Source organism: Anabrus simplex, chromosome 1, assembly GCF_040414725.1.
Source record: "Anabrus simplex isolate iqAnaSimp1 chromosome 1, ASM4041472v1, whole genome shotgun sequence".
In the NCBI taxonomy this organism is placed as follows: Eukaryota; Metazoa; Arthropoda; class Insecta; order Orthoptera; family Tettigoniidae; genus Anabrus; species Anabrus simplex.
In genome coordinates this window covers 158345787-158368345 of record NC_090265.1, presented here as the reverse complement: position 1 = coordinate 158368345, position 22559 = coordinate 158345787, and the positions used below count along the sequence as shown (strand labels likewise).

At 38.1% G+C, this 22559-nt stretch overlaps 1 protein-coding gene across 1 annotated transcript in view; it reads left to right on the top strand.

Moving 5' to 3' along the window:
- The window catches only part of LOC136858598 (uncharacterized), a 58871-nt gene extending 37657 nt beyond the window's left edge, over nucleotides 1–21214 (top strand). The window contains exons 2-5 of the mRNA XM_068225385.1: nucleotides 3472–3604; nucleotides 8999–9188; nucleotides 9274–9621; nucleotides 20131–21214. Of these exons, the coding sequence (XP_068081486.1) occupies nucleotides 3472–3604; nucleotides 8999–9188; nucleotides 9274–9621; nucleotides 20131–20631 (1172 nt within the window). The 3' untranslated portion in view covers nucleotides 20632–21214. The remainder of the gene's footprint in view (nucleotides 1–3471; nucleotides 3605–8998; nucleotides 9189–9273; nucleotides 9622–20130) is intronic.
- Nucleotides 21215–22559: the final 1345 nt, after the last annotated feature.

The window sequence follows — 22559 nt, the reverse complement described above, 5'->3', positions numbered from 1 at the left end:
CAAAACCCCTACTTGTTGTGCTAAGTTTGTGAGTAATTTATCCGGTGACCGTTCAAGATTCACATCAATTTATCTAGCTTTTCCTTTGTTAAAACTGTTCAGGTGCGTGCATGTTTTTTATTGAGCACTGAGCCAGTAGTTTCAAATCTATTTACAATTACGTGAATCTGTGCTCATGAAGGTGGCACTTCACCAGAAAATTGCTGAACAAATTCATCGTATACCTGTCAAGCTGACTTGTACTGAAAATAACTTTTTCATATGAAAATATGATGTTGCAATGATAACTGTCTCACCATGTTAACAGCTGAGATTCAAACTGGCTACTGATGCTACGTCAAACACGTGCATGGTCCTTGCAAGGTCAAGAACTATGCGCGTGCCTCCCGTACAGCTGCTTATGTCTCAGAGAGTAGAAACGTTGCTGGACGGTCTGGGTTTATAAGAGAGAATTTGTATATACACACCATGTATCAGCTTTGGGTTATGGTTTATATCAGCTGCCTAAACCTGACACATGAGGTCAGCTTAAGGTTTCCTTATTGGAGAATCACATAAAAAGAAATATTATATCTAGCTAGTATGTATGTATGTATGTATGTATGTATGTATGTATGTATGTATGTATGTATGTATGTATGTATGTATGTATGTATGTATGTATTGTACCAGGAACCATGTACGGCTCCGTACATATTTGAATTCAGCGCAACGCGCCCATCAACATGGCGAGATACGAACTGGTTCAGGTTCAAAACGAGTGCAAAACCACATCACACAGGCATACATCAGCAGCAGGCTTCCCCTGTTGTCCTGGCTGCAGTGATGACATCGGCTCCGATCACATGCTTGATGCAATGCTACAATTTGAAAGGTTTTCTATGTCCACAACCCACTGAGATATCAACAAGCGGGCTTCACCACCTTGTAGCTTGTATTTTAAAACTCTCAAATACCAAGTGTCAGGAAAGTCACCATAGTAATAAGAAAGTGATTAAAGCAAGAAGAAACCACGTTTTTTTATGTCCCATGTGACTCATTCATGGCTGGATTTTTGTATATAAAGGAGCAAAGGGCCAGGAGGAATACAGTCAGTCAGTCAGTCAGTCAGTTCAGCCAGCATTCAATCACAGTGACCATGCTGGCGAGCACGTGATAGTTATACGCTGTGAAACTTATCATGTTACGATGACTGCGAGTTCAAATCTGGAAGTACAGGTCGAATCCAGCGTGCGACACACCTTTAAAGTTAGTAGAGTTCTAAATGAACTTTAAACAATATTCTACAATTCTCAAAGACTTTGCTCTAGAGCATATTATTGAAGTCTTCAGTAAAGTCTTAATTTATTTTATGTTCTACAAATGCTTAGACATTTTCTTACCATTGAAATTTCAAGTTAAAGGAGTTAGTTTATTTTTGTGTCTTACAAAAACTTAGACATTTCCTGATATACACAGTGCTATATTTTAAAAACGAGAGTGTGTTATGATATTTGAACATTAATGAGCTAAAGTGTTGAGGCCTTAGGTTCAGAAGGCTCTGGATTCAATTCCCTGCTGGTTCGAGGATTTTAAACGCTTCTGATTAATTCTTCTGGCTCGGAGGCTGGGTGTTTGTGTTTGTCCCAACACTTTCTTCTTCATATTCACACAATGCACTACACTACCAACCACCACATAAACATGCAATAGTGATTACATCCCTCCATAAGGATTGGTGTCAGGAAGGGCATCCATCTGTAAAACAGGGACAAATCCACATGTGCTTCACAGTTCACACCTGCGACCCCACAGGTGTGGGAAAAGCGATAGAAAAAGAAGAATGAGCTAAAATGTCAGGTTCAGAAAGAATTCGATTGACTCTCCCGATCACCTCTACTCTATTTGAACATGAAGAAGGTATATATACCTTGAGATGGTTTTCAGAAAGTAGAGGGTTTTGTAGAAAGTTGTTGGCAGCTTTATTAGATGTAAAATTTATCTGAACTCTATTTTTACCTTTTCGTAGAATTTGTTAAATGTTTGGAATTTTCCTGTCGTAAAATTAACAACCCATTGAATGTTAGCTACCAATATTAGGTTGATCAGAAATAGATTCCTACAAATACCATATAAGGACCAAAGTGAAGATCATTGTAGAGGTTAGATATACTGTAGTCAGCGAGTTTTGGTTGATTATAGAGGTTTCATTATTGGGGTTAGGAAGTTGTTCTATATCATCATCTGAAGTAATCATAGTAGAGAGAGTAACTTCTTTAGACACATTTAGGAAATTAGTTACAGGATCAAGAGGATTTCCAAGGATATTACCTCCACTCTCATGTGACATTTCCTCAAGGGATCATTAACAGAAATGTATAATAATCCCATGAAAACAGAAATGTGCCCCATGAGAAAGCCAGAATACAAAACAAATCAATTAGAAAACAACACTACACAAACATAGAGAACACATGAAGAAAGGACATTGGAGGTTGAGCAGGTAAATACTTCACTAACTCAAAAAAAAAAAAAAAATTATTATTATTATTTTATATAGAATATTTTCCACGACTAATTATCAAGATGGCTGCTAACAACCTTCAGCTTTGATTTCGCTGCGGAAAACAGAAACAATTCTTTGCACATCACATGTAGCTGATATAACGATAACTCTCATCTCATTCATAGTGGTGTCAAATTTCGCGCGCAACGCAATGATTCATGGGACAATTAAGGTGGAGAGGAGAATGTACGTCACTTCCGTTAAACAGGCTGCGTCTTCGTCTTCAATAAACTTCTGTTTTTACCACAGCAAATGTGCATATGCGATATATTAATATTAAATAATGGTTAGTTGCTGCGTCTGTGGTACAACTGCAAGAAGAAGTTTGAATAGAAACGTTACTTTCCATATGTAAGTGTTCATTTACCATTGATATTTCTTGACTCATTTCAACCTTGTATTATTGGTAGAAGTGTATGACTGCGTTTCCAACTCTGTTGTTGATAAATTCGATTCTTAATTGAAACTATGTATCGTAACGATGTTAAAACTGCTCATTTTCAGTTTCAACACAGAAAATTTCAGATACGTCAACTGAAAATCCATTGTAATTAGATCCCTTCCCCACTCGTGTTTCAACGCGCTGATCTGCAGTGTCGTGTTCATTGTCAGCAAACTGCTACTACCAACCTGAGCATTGAGTTACATGAAATCTTAGTAAGATTGTTTGCCGTGGACCTGTTGAATACTCACAGTTGCAGCTAGGTGTCATGACCCTTTGTTTTTAATAACGTAATAGACACTTAATCGTTGATCATAGCATTCTTACAGCAGTGATCAAGACAAGACCAGCTTGGTGTTTGGTCAAGGGTGCTTAAATGGCGATGGTCATGGTGGAGGGTTTTTTTAACAATAGATAAAGCAACGAACTGAAGAGGAAAAAATATGGAAAGAATTCTACTCTGCTGATGCGATAACAACGACAGAGTGGACAGATAGCGGTTACGAATTGAGATATTCAGTGACTCGCTTTGCTATTCACGGTTTCCAACGTAAGACGTATCATGTACCAGATCTGCAATATGTGTGCTCAGATCCATCTACAGTTAAAGCCGGAAGGTAAGGTTGGCAACGCTGTATCTATCTGTCAAGCGAAGGCCGAGAAAAAAGGGGGCGTGTCCGATTTTGAATGACTTCACCCATAATCACTACATTTAGACCAACACGATGATTATGGTAAATGCACACTCTTCGTAAAATGGTACTAAGAAACAAAACATCAGTAAATGCATTCACTGAAATTAGAAATACACATTTTATGTGAATAGAAACAAAACACTTTAAAAGCAGTACCGGTACTCACAAGCTCAATTATTGTGGAGCGTTGACAGCTTCCTCCGCTTAGTGTTTTTATCCTCACTGCTGATATAACTCGTGTTCTTCATCTGCTTTCAGCACTTATTTAACACGACATTGGAAAATGTAGACAATAAACAATCTATTGCACCATTATTGTCACGCCCACAATAACGGCATTCAAACCAGAACTGTTGATTTTTATCTCTTCCTAAAGCAGCTCAGGATAGGGAGAACAGAAATTCTTTATAATTTTCACAATCCAGGCAATCTTCGTATACCACTATTCTGCAGACACACACAGCACAATGTGATGGCACCACTAACCCACCCCTGAAGTTTTTCAAAATAGGGATCACCTGTTTCATTACTCTGCAGAAGACCTAAACAAGTGTCACAGCTTATCCGTCTGAATATTGTCCTTATTGTATACCCTGAAATGTGCAGCATATGCCCCTGACATCTCAAAAAACCCACCAAAATAATTCACATGATGAAAGTGAGCCTAACTTGTTTGTTACTTCCATATTGAACCCAATAACATCTGTCTTGGTGGAATCAGACATTTCCAATTGGCTACAGCCAAACCTCACTTTTCCACACCATCACCACCACCACCACCACAACCCCAAAATACCCTTAATCCTAATTGTCATCTCACTTTCTAGGACTTGAAGTGCAGTAACATTGTAGTTACAACCAATAAGCTATACGTACTGACTAAACCTTCTTTCAAAGTTATCACTTTGAAACTTTCTTGACAGTAAATAATTTGTTTTCACAGTTCCAAACAAAAATTTTGAGTAGGGCCTAACTCTTCTTCCATTTAGTGCAAATAATGATAATAATAATAACAACAACAACAATAACAATAACGTTACTTGCTTTACGTCCCACTAACTACTTTTACGGTTTTTGAGACGCTGAGGTGCCAGAATTTAGTCCCTCAGGAGTTATTGATTTAACTTCAGGATCTTTTCTTTTAACACTTTTCGATGACAACTCTTGTGCCAAATTTGGGAAAATAATTGGACATGCATCAGGGAGAAGCTCATTAGGTTTAGGTGGTAGTATAGTTACGTTGACTTTACTATCACAAATGTTATCCCCTGTTGAAAAAGTTTCGTGTGTGACATGTTTTATGGATGCGACTGAATCCTTCCCAGTGGCGAGGTGGGTGGAGACGTTCAGACGGGGTAGAGTATCAACTGCCAATTTGCCTTGCCCGGGCCGCCCAGTGTCCATGGACAAAGATGTACGGATGATGGGGATCGATCAGTGTTTCCATGAGGACAGGCCAACACCATAATCCTACACGATAACGCGACAGCTAACACATCAGCCATCATTCCGCGTCGCTTACAACGGTGAGGATGGGAGGTTCTTCCACACCTGCCTTATTCGCTTGATCTGAGCCCATGTGACTATGATCTAATCCCCAACATCAAGAAGCCACTACATGAACAACAGTTTGCTAACAAAGAGGACATCGCAACAGCATTTCGAAGAGAGGTGTCACACGTTAGCTATACACATGCAGCGAATGGTATTCAGCGCCTGCCCCACCACTGGCAACACACAGTGGAAACCTTGGGTGATTATTTCGAAGGTCTGTAACCAGTGGAGACCTGCCCTTTCTACGTAGTCTTGTGTATTTGCTGTCTGTACCACAATAAAACAGTGTTTACCAATGACCTGTGTTCTGTCACTTTCCTACGAGAATCTCCTGAAGTCAGAATTTGTCTTCAGGCAGTATGCACAAGTACATGCTCTAGATTTCCAAATACATATCTTAGGTTTTCCGTGTTGTCTCCTGTTCGCGAGAAAAAGATAGTTGCCATGACTTATGACTTGACCCTCGTATATATATAGATTAAAAAAAAAAAAAAAAAAAAATCTCTTTATTTGCAAATGAGGTGTCTACCTCGGTGGCAAATGGTACACTAAAATACATTATTGTCAAGCACTAAATATTAAATTAACAAGAGAAGAAAATTTTTCCTATAATACAATATTATACAATTTACGCTAACAATGTTTTCTATTAAACACACAGCTCATCCTTAATAAATTTATATTGTTTACAAAATTCTAATTATAATATCTCCTGTACTACTTACAAATATAGTCAACTGATATACAGTATGTGGAATTGCTTCAAATGATACTATAAAACTGGTATGACATTAATATTTACATTGCATTTATTTATTTACTATTTTTTTTTTTACCTGTTCTGGATCCTAAGTAGCATAACGACCTGCTGCGTCTTAACCAGAGCCCCTTTTGCCACCACTTTTCAGAGTTCCTGAAGGGCCTTCACAGCTACCGTAGCGGTCCCAGGGCCCTCGAAGTCCCCACTGTACTTCACCCCTACAGGCAGTCCCCTACTTTGGCTGTCCAAACTCCTTAGACCAGGGGATGGAATTAATTTATTCACACACATTTTTTTTTTTATTTACAATAACCTGCACCGGTCGAATGCCCTCTAACACTTCATTTATTATATTAAATGATCTTAGGTAGATGACGTCCATTCTCGAATAGCCCAGGCTAAAGAAGCTTTCAATAAAAAAGAAGCCTGTTGACCTCCAAGACAATATCCCTACCAGTAGGAAAACATTTCATTAAGAGCTTCATTTGGATCATTGCGACCTATGTCTCTGAAACCTGGACGCTATTAAAGGCTGATAAGAAAAGAATAGATGCATTCAAAATGTGGTGCTGGCGTTGAATGTTACAAATACCCTGGACTCAGGCTAACAAATGAAGAAGTTCTCAAGAGACCTAAAGAAACCATCAGTCTAGAGAAAATGAACACGAAAAGAAGATGTAGTTGCACAGGTCATTTACTCTGGCATTCATCATGATGCACTACACTGCTTGAAGGGAAACTGGAAGGAAAGACTAGAAGAGGACGACCAAGAGCAGGGTTCCTCGATGGCATTAAAGGGCGACGTCCATATCAACCAATCAAGCAGCTGGATCAGGATAGAAAGTCATTGGATGAGGACAGTCATGCTACCCACCAACCATTAGGTTGAGGAGAACGAGAGAGAGAGGTAGATGATCATCATATGAAAATAATAATAATAATAATAATAATAATGTTATTGGCTTTACGTCCCACTAGCTGTTTTTAACGGTTTTCGGAGACACCCCATCGTATGAAAATAAGTTTATAGTATTCAATTTCAAAGTTTCTCTATACAATTAATTCTAGAATTCCTGTAATTGTACAGCAAGCAGCACTCATTATTATAAATGTGTGTAGAAGGGAACCCTGATAGTTTCTCCGACATAATATCATAAGAAACAAGGAAAGAGAGAATGAAAAGAGAGGCAGAAAATCATTGTAATTTCTCTAAATTGTTTATATGGTGAAGACTTTTTTCTTTTATTTTTTTATTATAATAATAAAGTTTATCATTATGAGATGTTTCTTGAAATAAAAATGAGATTGTCTATTCTCCACAAGCTGATGATGCTGGGAAGCAGAAATAAGCTTGTTGAGGTTGGAATTCAAGAGAAATTCAAGAATTCAAGAGGATAAATTGGGGCACATATTCATTTATAGGAAGGGGAGTTAGGGATTGGAATAACTTACCAAGGGAGATGTTCAATAAATTTCCAATTTCTTTGAAATCATTTAAGAAAAGGTTAAGAAAACAACAGATAGGGAATCTGCCATCTGGGCAACTGCCCTAAATGCAAATCAGTAGTGATTGTTTGATTGTTGAAAATAAATTAATCTAGAACTGTGATTGATGGGGAGAAAGCCACTCTAACTTACTTGAAGACTGCATTGTATGAAGAAATGTCCTTTAGTATTTTCATGTTAACATGGATATGTTTTGGGGTTTTTTTTGGCCATGGGCTATCTGAAATTAGTGTAGATAGTTTTGCATGGACAGAAAACATGACACTACGGTCACCAGGAGACCAACATTCATCTATCTGTACTAAATCTTCGTCATCTTTTTTCTCACGTTATTACCACATGCCAGAACTCTTGTCTTCCATAAAAGGTAGATACAAATGGTGCCGTGTTTTAAATGAGTTTCCATTGTTTTTGACTGACTTGTTTAAATCGATAGCAAAGCCCCTTAAATGCGGTCACATCACTGAAGCAGCAGAATTGTTTTCATGATGCAATTCTTGTGAATATTTGTGGCCATAAAATGGTGGTGAATGAATGACCATTTTGTTGGACATAGATCTTGATAGGTGGGGCTATCTTGTGACATGGCATGAGAATGTACTTTGCTGTACCAGCTGCCGTATTGTTAGATCTAGATCATGATGCTACATATTTCTTTTTATATCAGAACTCTTTAAATTCTCTATGGGTGGGGTATTATTTATAGTCCGTGCACGTCACAAAAGGCTGTATGTTGGGTATTCAGCCCGGAGACTGGTTGGATCCTCAACAGGTCCACCACTGGCTGTCATAGATTGCCTAGGTGTCACTGAAGAGGCGTACTAGGGAAATAAGGAGTGATGTAGTTTCCCGTTGCTTTCCTCGCTGGACTAGAAGTTGCTATTGCATATCAGTCTGCCAAGCCCACTGAAATGCGTGCACCAACCAACCCTATGAACGACATTTTCACACCATTCATAGCAGGGACTGGCTGCATAAGGAATGGCATTACTAGCATCGCTCATACCTCAGCCACTTTCATATTGTCAAAGCCAAAGAGACAGGTCAATGAAAGTAGCAGATTTATTCTAGCCCATACCAGAAGACATAGTGCACTGCAAACACTACATCTTGCCAGCAAAGGCACTCAAGAGGCTACTAACAAGAAAAGAATCTGTACTCACTCTTTCATTTTCTAAGCCTGAAAACATATTTATGATTCTATGCTTTTGCCTGTAGCGAGAAATTTATACATGCGGTATCTTTTTTGTTCTTGCTTCTGTTGTCGGCTGTTCCTTCTTCCCAAATTGACTTGTTATTCTGTTCATCCTCTGCATATGTTCCTATCCTCATTTCTAGGTTTCTATTGTGGATTTATATCCATACTTGTGAGTGTTCGTCACTCATTATGTAGAAGAATTTGGGAAAAGATAGTAAAATTTACTTGAAATGCAGTGTGTCTTATCATCTTGCTTTTGATATTTTGTTCATACCCTTTGATTACATTTCTTCCTCAGTTTTCCAAAGGATCCAGTTCGAAGAAACAAATGGATTGCTTTCGCTAATAAAGGAGATTGGAAGCCAACATCAAGAAGTGTTTTGTGTTCAAAACATTTTAGTCAAGATTGCTTTGATAAGACATCATCTTCAGTAATTCGTCTGAAACCTCAAGCTATACCTACTTTGTTAGTGGAGCGACGTAAATATGTGAGTTTGCTTTGAAAATATGTCTTTAATTCACTAGTTTAGAAAGAGAAAATAACTTATGAATTCCCTTTTTATTATTTTTCAGGTTCGCAGTCACAACCCAGAATTTGTGATACCGGTGGGTTCTGATCCAGATGCCTCTGAATTGTCGAAGTCAGAAGATGGCACCCATTTTTCAGAACAGCCACCTGTGGAAGGTAATTCTCAGGTGTCAGAGTCATTGCCTGTAGTAAAACCGGCATCACCTATCCTTGATGTGTTACGTAAAGAAACCAGATGTTCATCAGATGGAACTGTGATCCCACCCGATGGAACTGTAACCACACCAAATGAAATAGGAGCCCAAAAAACTATCTGCTATGTGGTTGAAACCCAGGACTTAACATTGAAAAGACTTAGACAGTTAAAAAAAGATAAGCCAATGTTAAAAAAGGTTAGTTCTATACTACTTTCTCTTTTAAGAGAATTTTGCATGCATGCATGCATTGTTAATAATTTTTAAGGATAAAAGTCTGGTAATCATGTCTTGGGAACTTTTAAATTTTTTTTAAAATTTTTCATATGCATTTTATCAGCTTATTGTGTGCTGCAGTTTTTAACTGTATACTATTATTATCTATATATTTAAAACACTAGGCTGATTTTTGTGACAGCGAGTTTGGGAGATCAGCTGAACCGATTGACATTGTAAAGGGCCATACCATGTTGAACACACCGGTTCTTGTCCGATCACTGCAGTTATGCATTCTGGTGCAAGCTCATGGCCTGTAGATTTGCAAAGTGTCTTTAAAAGCATGAACACTTTTTGTGTTATATTTTAAATTATTACTTCAAGGCCGCCTGAACCGTGAGAGCGCTGAGCAAGTGGCACGATAGTCGAAGTGGAAAAGGATAGGCACGCATGCGCAGTCAGACATTGTCCTGGTCAGCTATACTTTGTGGACAGGAATACTTGCTGTTTTGCTGCCCAGTGGTTGAACAGTGGATATTACATTCAAAATTCCTCTGAATATAAATTAAATTCCAAAGCAGCTGACAATATTGATTAATACGGTTCAATATGATATAAAGCCCCAATGGAAAAGAGTCATTTATTAATGTGTGTGAATCACCTGTTTTAAAATATATCATAGATATACTCTATTCCTTCTTGTGGGAAAATTATTGTTCTTCATAAAGGTTTCATAAAGGTTTTGCCTTTTTGCCACATGCTTATTGCTAAACAATTACACTATTTATTTATAATTGTATTAAATATTTTCCTATTTGACCTTTCTTCATAACCCACCGCTTACATAAAAATATGCAGGCAAAATCACAAAAGATGGAATATGCTGTTTTGCAAGAAATCAGTAATGATGACCACCCCTCTGTATGTAAGTTGAAGACTAGTATATTGGTTCCACCTAGTTAAAACTATAAGTTTATTTACAATTCAAAGTTGTAAAAGCATCATATTAAAGCAACAGTACATGTTTCAGCTGCTTTAGGCCATCTTCAGCTGTCAAAAAATAGCTTGAAATAAATATATTAAAAGTTACAAAACATGAGTAAAATTTTCATTCATATGATATACTTATAAATTAAAATAGTGCATGTTGAAACATCATCAGATGAAAAAGCTGCTTGATGAAGTATGATGAAGTCAGAATGAGTCTGGCATGCACCAACCAAGAGTAAGTTTTTTTTTCTAGTGGCTTTATGTCGCACCGACACAGGTCTTATGGCGAGAATGGGATAGGAAAGGCCTAGGAGTTGGCAGGAAGCAGCTGTTGCCTTTATTAAGGTACAGCCCCAGCATATGCCTGGTGTGAAAATGGGAAACCATGGAAAACCATCTTCAATGCTGCCGACAGTGGGATTTGAACCCACTATCTCCCGGATGCAAGTTCACAGCAGCGCGTCCTCAACCGCACGGCCAACTCGCCCAGTAGAGAGTAAGTTCAACTTCCGTAGTAAAGTACTCTTGGGGTAGCATGCACCATCTTGGAATAAATTTCTCCGGAAGTAGTGTCTACTAAAGAAGTCCATACTACAGAAGTAAACTACTACGGGAGTTATTTATTTACTTCGGAAGTAACGTCGGAGAGCTGAAGGACAATTTACTCTTTTAGTTACTATTATAGAAGTAGCGTTCATTACTCCCAGACCGTTGTTGTGTTTACTTGTTTTCTTTAAAGTACAGTAATCTAAATGGATAAGGTTATGTGTGGTATGAAACGTGGGGGGGGGGGAACGTACGGTAAGCGAAAAAGAAAAATTCTTGTTAGTAGAAATAATGAAGACCTATGCAAAGGTTATGGAGTGTACGAGACATGACGTAAAGATGCTGGATAAGAAAAGAAATGCATGGAAAGCCGTGACAGAAGAATTCAATGCTTTGAGTGGTGGAATATGCAGTGAAGAGCAACTTAACATTCTGTGAAAGTACTTAAAAGCGAAGGCTAAAGAGCAGAAAGCCATGGACACATGGGAAAAAATTTAAACTGGTGGTGATTTCTTCATACAGATCGCCTACATCCAGAGCGAAGTTGTGGAGGACTGCCGTAGCTATTATTGCGTTGCTGCAGACTGTAGGCGTGAAGCGTATTTTCTTTTCGAGGGCTTGGAATTTTTTTTTCCATGCTCCAAAAGTGCATTCCACAGTTTTGCAGAATTTTGCACGAGCAGTGTTGTACTGGTTTTCAGCAGGTGTATTTGGTTCTAGGAGCGGTGTTATGAGGAATTTCGTACAGGCCCTTATCTCCCACTAACATTTCATTTTATCCATGCTCAAAGTTTGCTGTAACAGCACTATTGTCCCAAATTCAAGAATCATGAGTAGAACCAGGCCATCAGCAAACAATATTCATGATCTTCATAATTGCATCACAAATAACTTGTGTGTTAATAGAAAAATACCCCTTCCGATTTCTGAAAAGTTCACCGTTGTGACTGGGAGTGCACAAAATGGGAATTTGTGTGCAGTCACTTGTACCCATGGTGTGTGGGGAAACCTGCCAGCGTGAAGAATTTTATTTTATTTTTCAAACATTCATCATCATTTGCAGGTATATTTATGCGCGACCCTCTCAGCCTCAATAGTGCTTAAACCACGTGATGAAAGACACAGTCAGCAGTCGTGTAGTGAACGTTAATTAGATCACCGGCAACTAACTGAAATGTTCCAGTACAAAACACTCGCAGGGTACACAACAATTGTAATTTGGGAGATACAGCTGAATTCCTGTCTGAATTTTGTTGTAAGTGATCTCCAAGTAGATTCAGAAGGAAAGTAAAGAATTCTTTCCTAAGACCAAAACGTTCATTAAACTCTTTCCCCGTGTACATATCATACGGATCTCGCCTTTCACGCACTGTATGTACTACTACATTTCCGTTGTTTTCTTTGTTGAGAACGTCGATATAATGTAAATAATCCATAAACATGTCTGAAATGTCTTCCCCTCGTATGTGACATGGTATTGTAATTAGTCAACAAGTCTAATCCTAGCTTACTCCATGCACGACGTGAGAGTATATTCTACCTATATTCATGCTTTACTTACTTCTTTAGTAATATACTACAAGATGATGCTCTTCAACATTTTACTCTTGTAGTAATTTAGTTGTTTTGAAATCCAGTTAGTCTGGTTTAACTGCATTTTTGTTCAATCAAAGCATCATCACTCCCATCAAATTCAGTTAAATGGGACTCTAGTGAAATAGTTTTGGAATACTGGTATGCTATCAGTTAATAAGTGTTTGAAGCTGATGTAAATATTAGAATTCATAATTATATATTTAATTATTTACTATGTTTGTACGTTAGTTTGTTTTGTTTGTCTTTACATAAAATAGGTATGTTAGCAATTAATTCAATTTCCAATGTGATTATCAAATAGGGCAAGATTAGGGAAGTTAAAAAGACCATATCTTGGAATGCTAGAAACATGCTAACCAGTAATACTCTATTTTGGACCCTCTCTGAAAAGAAATCCTGGCTACAGACCTGGTTGGAGAGTTTATTTGTTGAAGAGAGAAAGAGTAGTCTGTGTTTGGAATGAATACATAGGATGAGGTGCAAATTGATCAGGAGAGATCATCTAACAAGCAAATGAACTCTAGGAATAAGAGAAACAGAGGTAGAATTCTGAGATATAATTTAGATTTTATTTCAGTGGTCTGATATGAATCTGCATCAGTAGCAGCAAGATGAATGTGAAGTATTTTAGTTGGCTCAATCTTAATTCTACCAAATTTGCTTTCATTTAATCATTCTGGGCTGTGTAATACATGTATGGGTAGATAATGGATTTATTTGTGGTTGAGTTAGGGCTCAAGGTTCTCCCTTATACATAACCCACTGTGTGTACAATGAGAGTGCAACAATCATGGTCATGTCTCAGCTGAGTTCAGCAGCAATGATGCAACCATACAACAGTGTGGTAAGTATTGGTAAGTTTGTTACTTACCAATGTAATAAAAGGAGATGCTAAATGCCATCCTCCATTGTTCACACTTTTTTGGCACCTCTTGTAGATATACATCACACCTTATAGCTCATATTGTGTAAAGTTATCAATTTCCTGGCAGATATTTTGTTTCAGTTGTTCTAGAATGTGTGGATTTGTCTTGTACTCAACATTTTTAAACTACCCCAGAGATAAAAGTCACAATGCCATCTAATTTTTCTTGGATGAAAACTCTACACTGTTGGTTTGGTTTCTTAGGCTGAACACTTCCCATAGCCTGAGATTTGTTATAAATTGTTGTATGATGTGGAACTTTTACATCCAGGAATCTTTCTTGAAATTCTGTTTGGACTTCACAAGTTGCCTGAGTTAACACATATGAAACATAGCAAACATAATCTGAGCCATAATTCACTTTGTGATTTAATACACAAAACAGAACAGCACACAACTCACAAATGTATCTTTCGATAGGCACTCACTCATTAACAAGCTAGCAGAATAGATGCACACGCACTTCCAATGCATTGAACTTGGCAGACAGCTGATGTGTCGCTGATAAGAAAAACAAGGCATGGCTGGTTCTTAGTTCAAATGCTCTACAGTCTATAGATGTATGTATGTTTGTACAGAGGGGTCCAGAAAAATGTAGACACCCTTTGATAGTCAATATTAATGGAACAAAATGACATACCATTACAGTTCTTGCACAGGGGAAGGTTATTTTATGTGTTCTCAAAGTGACCCCCATTATCAGCCAAATAACTTCGATGCCGCTAAACTGCTGACCAAACTATGGCTGTCGGTGTTCAGTGTAACTGGCTTCTGTCAATAAACTTCATTTTGCAAGGTCCCTCATAGGTAGAAGTCAAGAGATGTAAGGTCTGGAGACCGTGATGGGTACTCAACAGCTCCTCTTCAACCTATCTATCATCCAGGTGGATTTTCATCCAAGTGGGCTGAGGCAGAGCGCCATCTTGTTGTAGGTAAAATCTTTTATTTCCAAACACCTCTCGGATAGTAGGCAAAAGTGATGTCTGCAGCACATGAAGATGCACCTCTCCAGTTATGGTACCTTGAAAGAAGAATGGACCAATCAAAAAACACAATGACAGACCACACCACACATTAACACCAGACAGATCAACATGTTTGTCCACGTGAACATGAGGATTTTCAGGAGCCCAGTACGTGCAGTTGTGGCAGTTCACAGTACCATTCATTTTGAATTATGCGTTGTCAGACCAGATAACCATCCCTGCAAACCATTCATCCTCATGAAGCATGCCTTCAAACCACTCGCAATACTCCATCCTTTGATCCGGGTCATCCTCGTTCATAGCGTGCAGCGATCTTGTAATGTACACTTTCCACTTTGCAGCCTTCAGAATTCGTTGTACGTTTGATCGGCTAACCCCGTTTTCACGTGCACCCTGTTTCACAGATTTTTGAGGTGACCTAGTAAAATGTTGCAACACAGCAGCACTGGAAGCTGGACTCATTGATGTTTTGGGTCAGTCAGGCCTTTCCTTATGCACGTCCTGATCAGCTCCAATTTATCCCAAATTATTGTACGTGTTGGTGGCTGAGCTCCGTACACATTACGTCATTGCCGTTGTACCTCCATCATGTTTTCGTACTTCCAGTACCACTTCAATGCGGCCTTGCCTTGCTCAAATGATAATCTTCATTCATTCATTTCTGCACTGTCATTTGCTAGAAAACGCACGCCAAGATGATTGCGCCATTCACGTGACCATCATCTGTTGAGAAAACAATGGACTACACTACTGTGCAAGAATTGTAACGATATGTAATTTTGCTCCAAAGATATTAACTATCAAAGAGAGTCTACATTTTTCTGGACCCCTATGTATGTATGTATGTATGTATGTATGTATGTATGTATGTGTGTATGTGTGTGTGTATGTGTGTATGTATGTACTGTATGTATGTATGTATGTATGTACTGTATGTATGTATGTATGTATGTACTGTATGTATGTATGTATGTATGTATGTATGTATGTATGTATGTATGTATGTATGTATGTATGTATGTATGTATGTATTTATTTATTGTACCAGGAAGGCATAGGCCCTGGCACATACGAGTTATAAATCTTTATTCGTGAGCGTACGGCTAAGTTGCGATGCATGAACAGCTGTGAGAGAGAAGGTTCTTGTTCTCACTGCACTGCACTGCACTGCGTGAGGGAGACTGCATGAGTGGAGCAAGGTCAAGTGATGTCAGCACTGCCAGTAGCTTCCCTCCCCTTAGAATTCTCTCAAAACCATTTTTGAACTTCTCAATGCTTGGATCAATTAACATGAGTCTAACACTAAATTGTAGCCCATATTTCAAAAGTACATCCCTGCAAATTTGAGATCAATTCGTCCAGTGGTTTCCAAGATATAACAAGTTAAAGTTTGGGAAGTGTTATCACCCCTTCATCACCTGATTCCGAGCGCTGCTCGCAGACGGGTATAAATAGGTCAACGAACTGAGGTTATAGCCAGTGTCAGTGTGCAGTGTGTTCTGCGATTATGACAGAAGGGCAGTATGCTCCGTCGCGAACTGCGAGGACGTAGAAGTCATACTCAAACACTTTGAAATTGTGCGAAGACGTCGCAAGTAAAGTTTCTACCACGTCGAGACGAATGAAGTGTTATAAAATTTTCTCCGACTAAATCGTCATTATATAATATTTAGGAGCGTGTTAACTGAGTGAAGTTACCATAGAAATTGTGAATTGAAGTGTAATTAGAGACTCAAGTATTTCATTTACCAGTTAACGATTTTCTCGTAATTTGGGACTTTGTCATTGACTGTGACAGTATTCTAAGACATTGCGTGTGATAAACTAAACTTCTAACTTGTGACCATTTTAACGATTCTGAGACGCATTTCTCCTATACTACTACAATTGTGAACTGTGTGAGATACTATTCCACTAAACATTCAACCAATAACGGCTAAATGTGACTATTTTTGTGTGTATTCTCTCGAACTTTCGATCACCACTACGAGAAACTAACCGAATATTAAGAACTTTTTATGGCAATATTAAGTCGTATGGACTCGTGTTATGCAAATTCAGTCATAAAATCTTCTTAATCTATGAACAGTATTATTCCAGAGACTGTTGTAGAGACTGTTATTAATGACATTTTTTTTCAAGTGTTTTATGGACTGTGATGATTATTCTACAGTCAAACCTAAGACATAATCAGTGACTACTATGAACTGTGACAGTGTTCAATCCTTATTCTATAAACTGTGTGTGTGTGAAAAACTGTGTTTTCCGTTTTGAAAACTATTGTAAGTCATTACTTCATTAACTTGACTTACAAGTCATACTGTAGCATAGACTGTGATATTCTAAGTCACGTATTCGACACCGTAAAACCAACGTGAGAATACGAACTGTGCATTGAGACTTGTGTTGGTGTATAATACTAATCTTAATGATAATTGAGAGCTCTACAGTGCCAATTAAACTTTCCGTGTTCCGACATTATCTCTAAAAGAACATCGGAAATCTTGGCAAAGTGTTGTGAGATTCTGCTGCGTCGAACATCGTTTCCAGCGTGGGATTAACGTGGTTTCTTCTATCATGGTAACCATCGAGGGATGTCGAGGAGGGATATTAACGTGGTATCTTCACTGAACGGACTTGTCACGCTACTGGTGATGAGTTCGAGCCTTGGCTGCACGCTGCAGAAGGTTCCAGTCACCAAGCCACAGGACAGCACAACACCAACACTTATAAGCAAATTCCAGGTGATCTTCTCATATTTTGAGTGAGTAATTCTACTAACTGACTTTTAACAAAGCACTCAGTTAATCATAGTGCTCCAACAACAGAAAAGTGCTTCGTGTGAATTTCAGCTTGCTATTCATAATAATTCAAGAAGGCTTCATGTCTTGCTTTTTGAACTGTAAATTGGTCTTTAAAATCTTTCATAACTTGGAGTAATTTCAAGTAGATGAACTCTAGGGTTTGCAAGTGCATTATTTGTTTTGCTTTCTTAGATGAACTGTAGGAGTATACAGCAAGTGATCAAATATTTTTATTTTTGAACTATCAACTTATTCAAGGAAGTGTGTGTTAATATTATGTTCAAAAATATTAGAAAAACTGTAGGCTTGCATCATGAGTGATGGACTTATAGAAATTCTATGTGCAAAGTGCTATTTTGGTATTTAAATCCATCTTAGATGAACTGTAGGGTGTTTACGATATCTGAAAGAGTGATATTTATTTTGGACATTTTTAAGCAAGTGGATGTCTCAGAATACAACAGCATCAATATTTTATTTCTGCCTTTTTGAAATATTGGTTGAAAATTTAAATTTGAAGTTTCAGCTGCAGGGTGATTTTCATGAATATTTTTAATAAATATTGTCAAAAAGATTTTACCATCTATTATCTGCCCTGCGATACTATCCATCTCTGTACCTGTTCCAATAAGAAACCGAACACTACCTGAGATCCTTCCCATGCTCTGGCCCCATAATCATTTCCTGGTACAGTATGTATGTATGTATGTGTGTGTGTGTGTGTGTGTATGTATGTATGTATGTATGTATGTATGTAATACAGAACCTAAATTTGGATTCAGAAATTTGCATTAGATTTGTTTTATTCAGGATACACAATTTGTGGGATATGTATTGTGACTTGTGGCCCCAAATTCAGCCAAATTTGCTTCCATTCATTCATGCTAGCTGTATGCTTTTGTCTTTTGTTATTTGATATTCTTGATCTAATCTTATGCTCTTTGAATGTTGATGTAATATAAAGAATTCTATGTTTAGGATTTCTATTGTTTTCCTTCCCGATGATCTTCTTTTTGTTTTTTACCTAACTGGTTTCGTTTTCCTTCTTCCTGTGTATTGTGTTTTATATGTACCTACATTATCCGTCCTTTTCTGTGGGAGATGCAGCAAATATCACAGTAAGTAATCACAGCCCTCACATACTTCTAGTGACAAATGGTTGAATATTTCAAGCAGTGGCATATGCTGCGATGAAGACTTGGCCTACCACTAGACTTAAGTTACTCCTTTTCAAGCCTTAGGCATTTTGAGACACTGGAGTAGCCTGCTATGTTGTCTAGCCTGTTTCACGAACTCCTGCCCTGGCCTCTGCCACTGTCAATACTCAACACCTGATCTGTGGAAATGGTAGCGTAGGGTTTAGCAAATTAAAGTCCGACTTTGTGGCTAAATGAGTAGAACGCTTGCCTTTTGTGTGATGGCCCTGCTTCAATTCTCAGAATCACTCCTCATACTCCTAATTCCTCTGGCTTGGGAACTGGGTGTTTATGATGTCCTCGCCATTCATTCCATCCTCATCAGGTCACTATCAAGACTTTCCAGAGGCTATGCACTATTATTATTATTATTATTATTATTATTATTATTATTATTATTATTATTATTATTATTATTATTATTATTATTATTATTATTATAAAATTAACATGTAGAATTTTACAGCATTACAAGTGGTCATATCTGTCGTTCACTGGTTTATTAGCTTCCTCGGTAAATGAGTGTTGGTGTCTGAACCATGATCACGGGTTCGATTCCATACAACAAAAGAGAATACTAATCCTGAAAGACTGCATTTCATTTTAGCAGATCTACCTATAAAAAGAAAATTATATTACTCCTATAACAGCAAGCGTTGCAGTGTCTTCCTACAAGGTTGTAGAAATTTAGGGGAGTGAAATACCAGCACTCTGTTTTCTATATAATTAAGTCGGAAGTATGAGGTGAGGAAGTATATGTGGTAAGGAATGCATGATTGCTCTCTCTCACTGGTTAGCAGTGGCGAACTGACGGAGCAAAGTCTAGCACACCTATCCCCCCCTGGACCCCGCACCTATCAGACATACACCAGCAAGTCGGTTGAGGTGGGTCGAGGGGAGAGGGGCGCAGAGCCTGGGCTGCAAGATCAGTCTCCGATTCCGTGCACTCAGAAATACAAGCAACGTTTTTTCTCATTGTTTTCAAGTTCTTTAAATAGAACAATGTGTCAGATGCTTACACCATAATGTGCTTTATCTCTCAGTCGTTCACATTTGAGGTTTGGGCTTCACCGATGGCCTTGGTAGCCCTCAATATATGCCACTGATTTCAAGGATTGATTAATTGATTCCCTTATGGAATTTCTGTGCTGAATCTCTTTTCCAGCACTGGATGAATTCTCTGATTTCCTCTTTTCTGCCTACTCTTTCAAGTGTTATGCAAAATTAATTTATTTTCATTCTGTTTGTCTATTCTGCTAGTCATCCTCACAAAAATTCTCATCAGGGGATTTATGTTCTATTAATTAGTATTGTCTGCACTAACAGAACTGTGGAGACCACTTTTTAAACATTATCTACCCTCAAGGTTAAAGAATTGGACCATCTACTATTTACACCCATACAGTAATCTGAAGGTTTTTATCATTAATGTTTTTCCTTTTTTACAGACACTGAAGGATAAGCCTGTAACTGCTCTTCGCCCCATTCTGCCTAAAGGAATAATAGAAGTACCATCAGCCAATCTGCAGAATTGTTTAGGATTAACTGCATCTCAAAGTAATGAGCAGATCATAAAAGAACCAATTGAGCTACGTGAAGCAAAGAATTACTGTGAAAATCCTAAGTATCTTCACACTTATATTCAGTGGAATCAGTCTTTGGAAGTTCAGGAAATTAAACAAAAATGTAAGACTCTTGAAACAGAAAATAGGTTTCTTAGAGAAAATCTGAATGCACTTGAGACAGTGATCAAATGTAAAGATGCAGCTCTTCAAAATACTAGGACACTTGTTGAAGCTCTGAGAAGGGAAAGTGCACAAAAGGAAGAAATATTGCAGAAACTGACAAAAATGCTGAGTAGCATATTCTCTAAAACTGAGTTACAAATATTGAACTGTAGGGATATTGATCAACTGACAAAGTTACAAAAGATAAATTCAGTTTCATAAAGAAAGCATAGGTGATATTTTAATTATTTCTTTTAATATTATTTTGTGTTTTATATTAGTAATAAAAGTGGGCTATATTTTATGAGACTGATGTAAAGTTAGCTGTAAGTAAAATATTTTAAGCAGTAATGTCAGATCATTATTTTTTTAATAAATACAGTATATTCAAGTGAGGTTATTTAGCCATTATATATTTTGAAAGATGTATTCTTGTGGATACCGAACCACTGTCAGAGATTCCATCCCCATGTCCTTGTTTCCTTTCGACCTTGCATTCTATGATAAGTTGCATCAGGCTGTATTTGTAGTTTCAGAAGAAGTACAAAAATAGTTTGCTTTTTTGTGAGAGTTTGGACTTTTGATGATTTCCTGGCACAATAAAAGGGTACCTCTTTTTTATTGATGTCAACTACCTACTGGATCTTCAAAATTCTGCACATGTCCACATTTCAAAAGCTTGCATTTAGTTCACTGTCAAAACTTTTAATATCCAGACTTTGACACCATAAAACAGTACTGATAACTAGACATCAGATGAATGAATTAGCCATGCGGTTAGGGGCGCGCGGCTGTGAGCTTGCATCCGGGAGATGGTGGGTTCGAATCCCACTGTTGGCAGTCCTGAAGATGGTTTTATGTGGTTTCCCATTTTCACACCAGGCAAATGCTGGGGCTGTTCCTTAATTAAGGCCACAATTATAGACATGATATGGGCTTTTCAGCTTATGCTGTGTGAAGAAAACAAGGTGAAACTATACATTTTGCAGAGAACTTTGCTTTCTGTGAACTTTGATTGATTAGTTGTCCCTCTGGGATGTGGGGCTCTATGAATCTGTACATCGTTGTAATCATTACCCTTGAACATGAATTTGGGTGTGTCCATCTACTCCTGGATATTTGATGGCTCACAAATTCGTGTCGCTCTTGTGACGAGTGTCATGAGATTCATCTCATGTCAAGTCACGTTCAAGGGTAATGGTTACAACGATCTACAGATCCATACAGCCCTGCATCCCAAAGGGACAATTAATCAAAGCTAACAGAAAGAAGAAGTGAAGGGAACTGCCTACCTGCCTTACATTTACAACAGCACAGACAAAATTGCCAAGGTCCTTCACAAGTATAATATAAAAACCGTCTTTGGCACCATCACTAAAATTGCTCATGGTTTTAGGTTAAAACAATGACATATTGTTCCCACTATTAGACCCTGGGGTGTACAAAATTCCCTGTACTTGTGGTAAGGTATACAGTGATCAAACATGCCGGTCCATTGTGACTCACATCAGGGACCACCAAAGAAATATCCGTCTCAACCAGCCAGACAAGACAGCAATAGCTGAGCACATCCTATCGTTGGGTCATGATGTCGTGTTCCAAGATGTTTGAGCTCTTGCCCACACTAAACACTACAGGTCTAGAATTATACAGGAAACTGTGGAAATACGTAAAAATCCTAACAATTTCAACAGGGACACTGGCTATCACTTAAGTATTATGTGGTTGCCAGCTATTAAGGATTTACATAGGTACGAAGGTAATCCCAAAATTAAGGTCTCCTACTTTTTATAAATAAATAGACCTGTTTATTTCTACAATGGTTTACATCATTTTACAGCTTGAGCATTTAACTATTTTTCTACATAATCACTATTTCGGTCGATGCATTTTTGTAGATGCTGTGACAGTTCTTGTATGCCCATGTCATACCAGCTCGCCGCCATGCTGTTCAGGAAATTGTGAGCGGTGCTTCAGGAAACTTTGGGAACCAAAGTGCAGAGATCATCCAGGGTGATCCGCCGATCTTCACGCATGATTTGCTCAACCTTCACGACTGTCTCAACGGAAGTTGACAGTCTCCCGCTCCTTTGATCGTTCGTTGTGAATTTCAGTCCGACCGGCTGCAAACTCTCTACACCACTTACGAA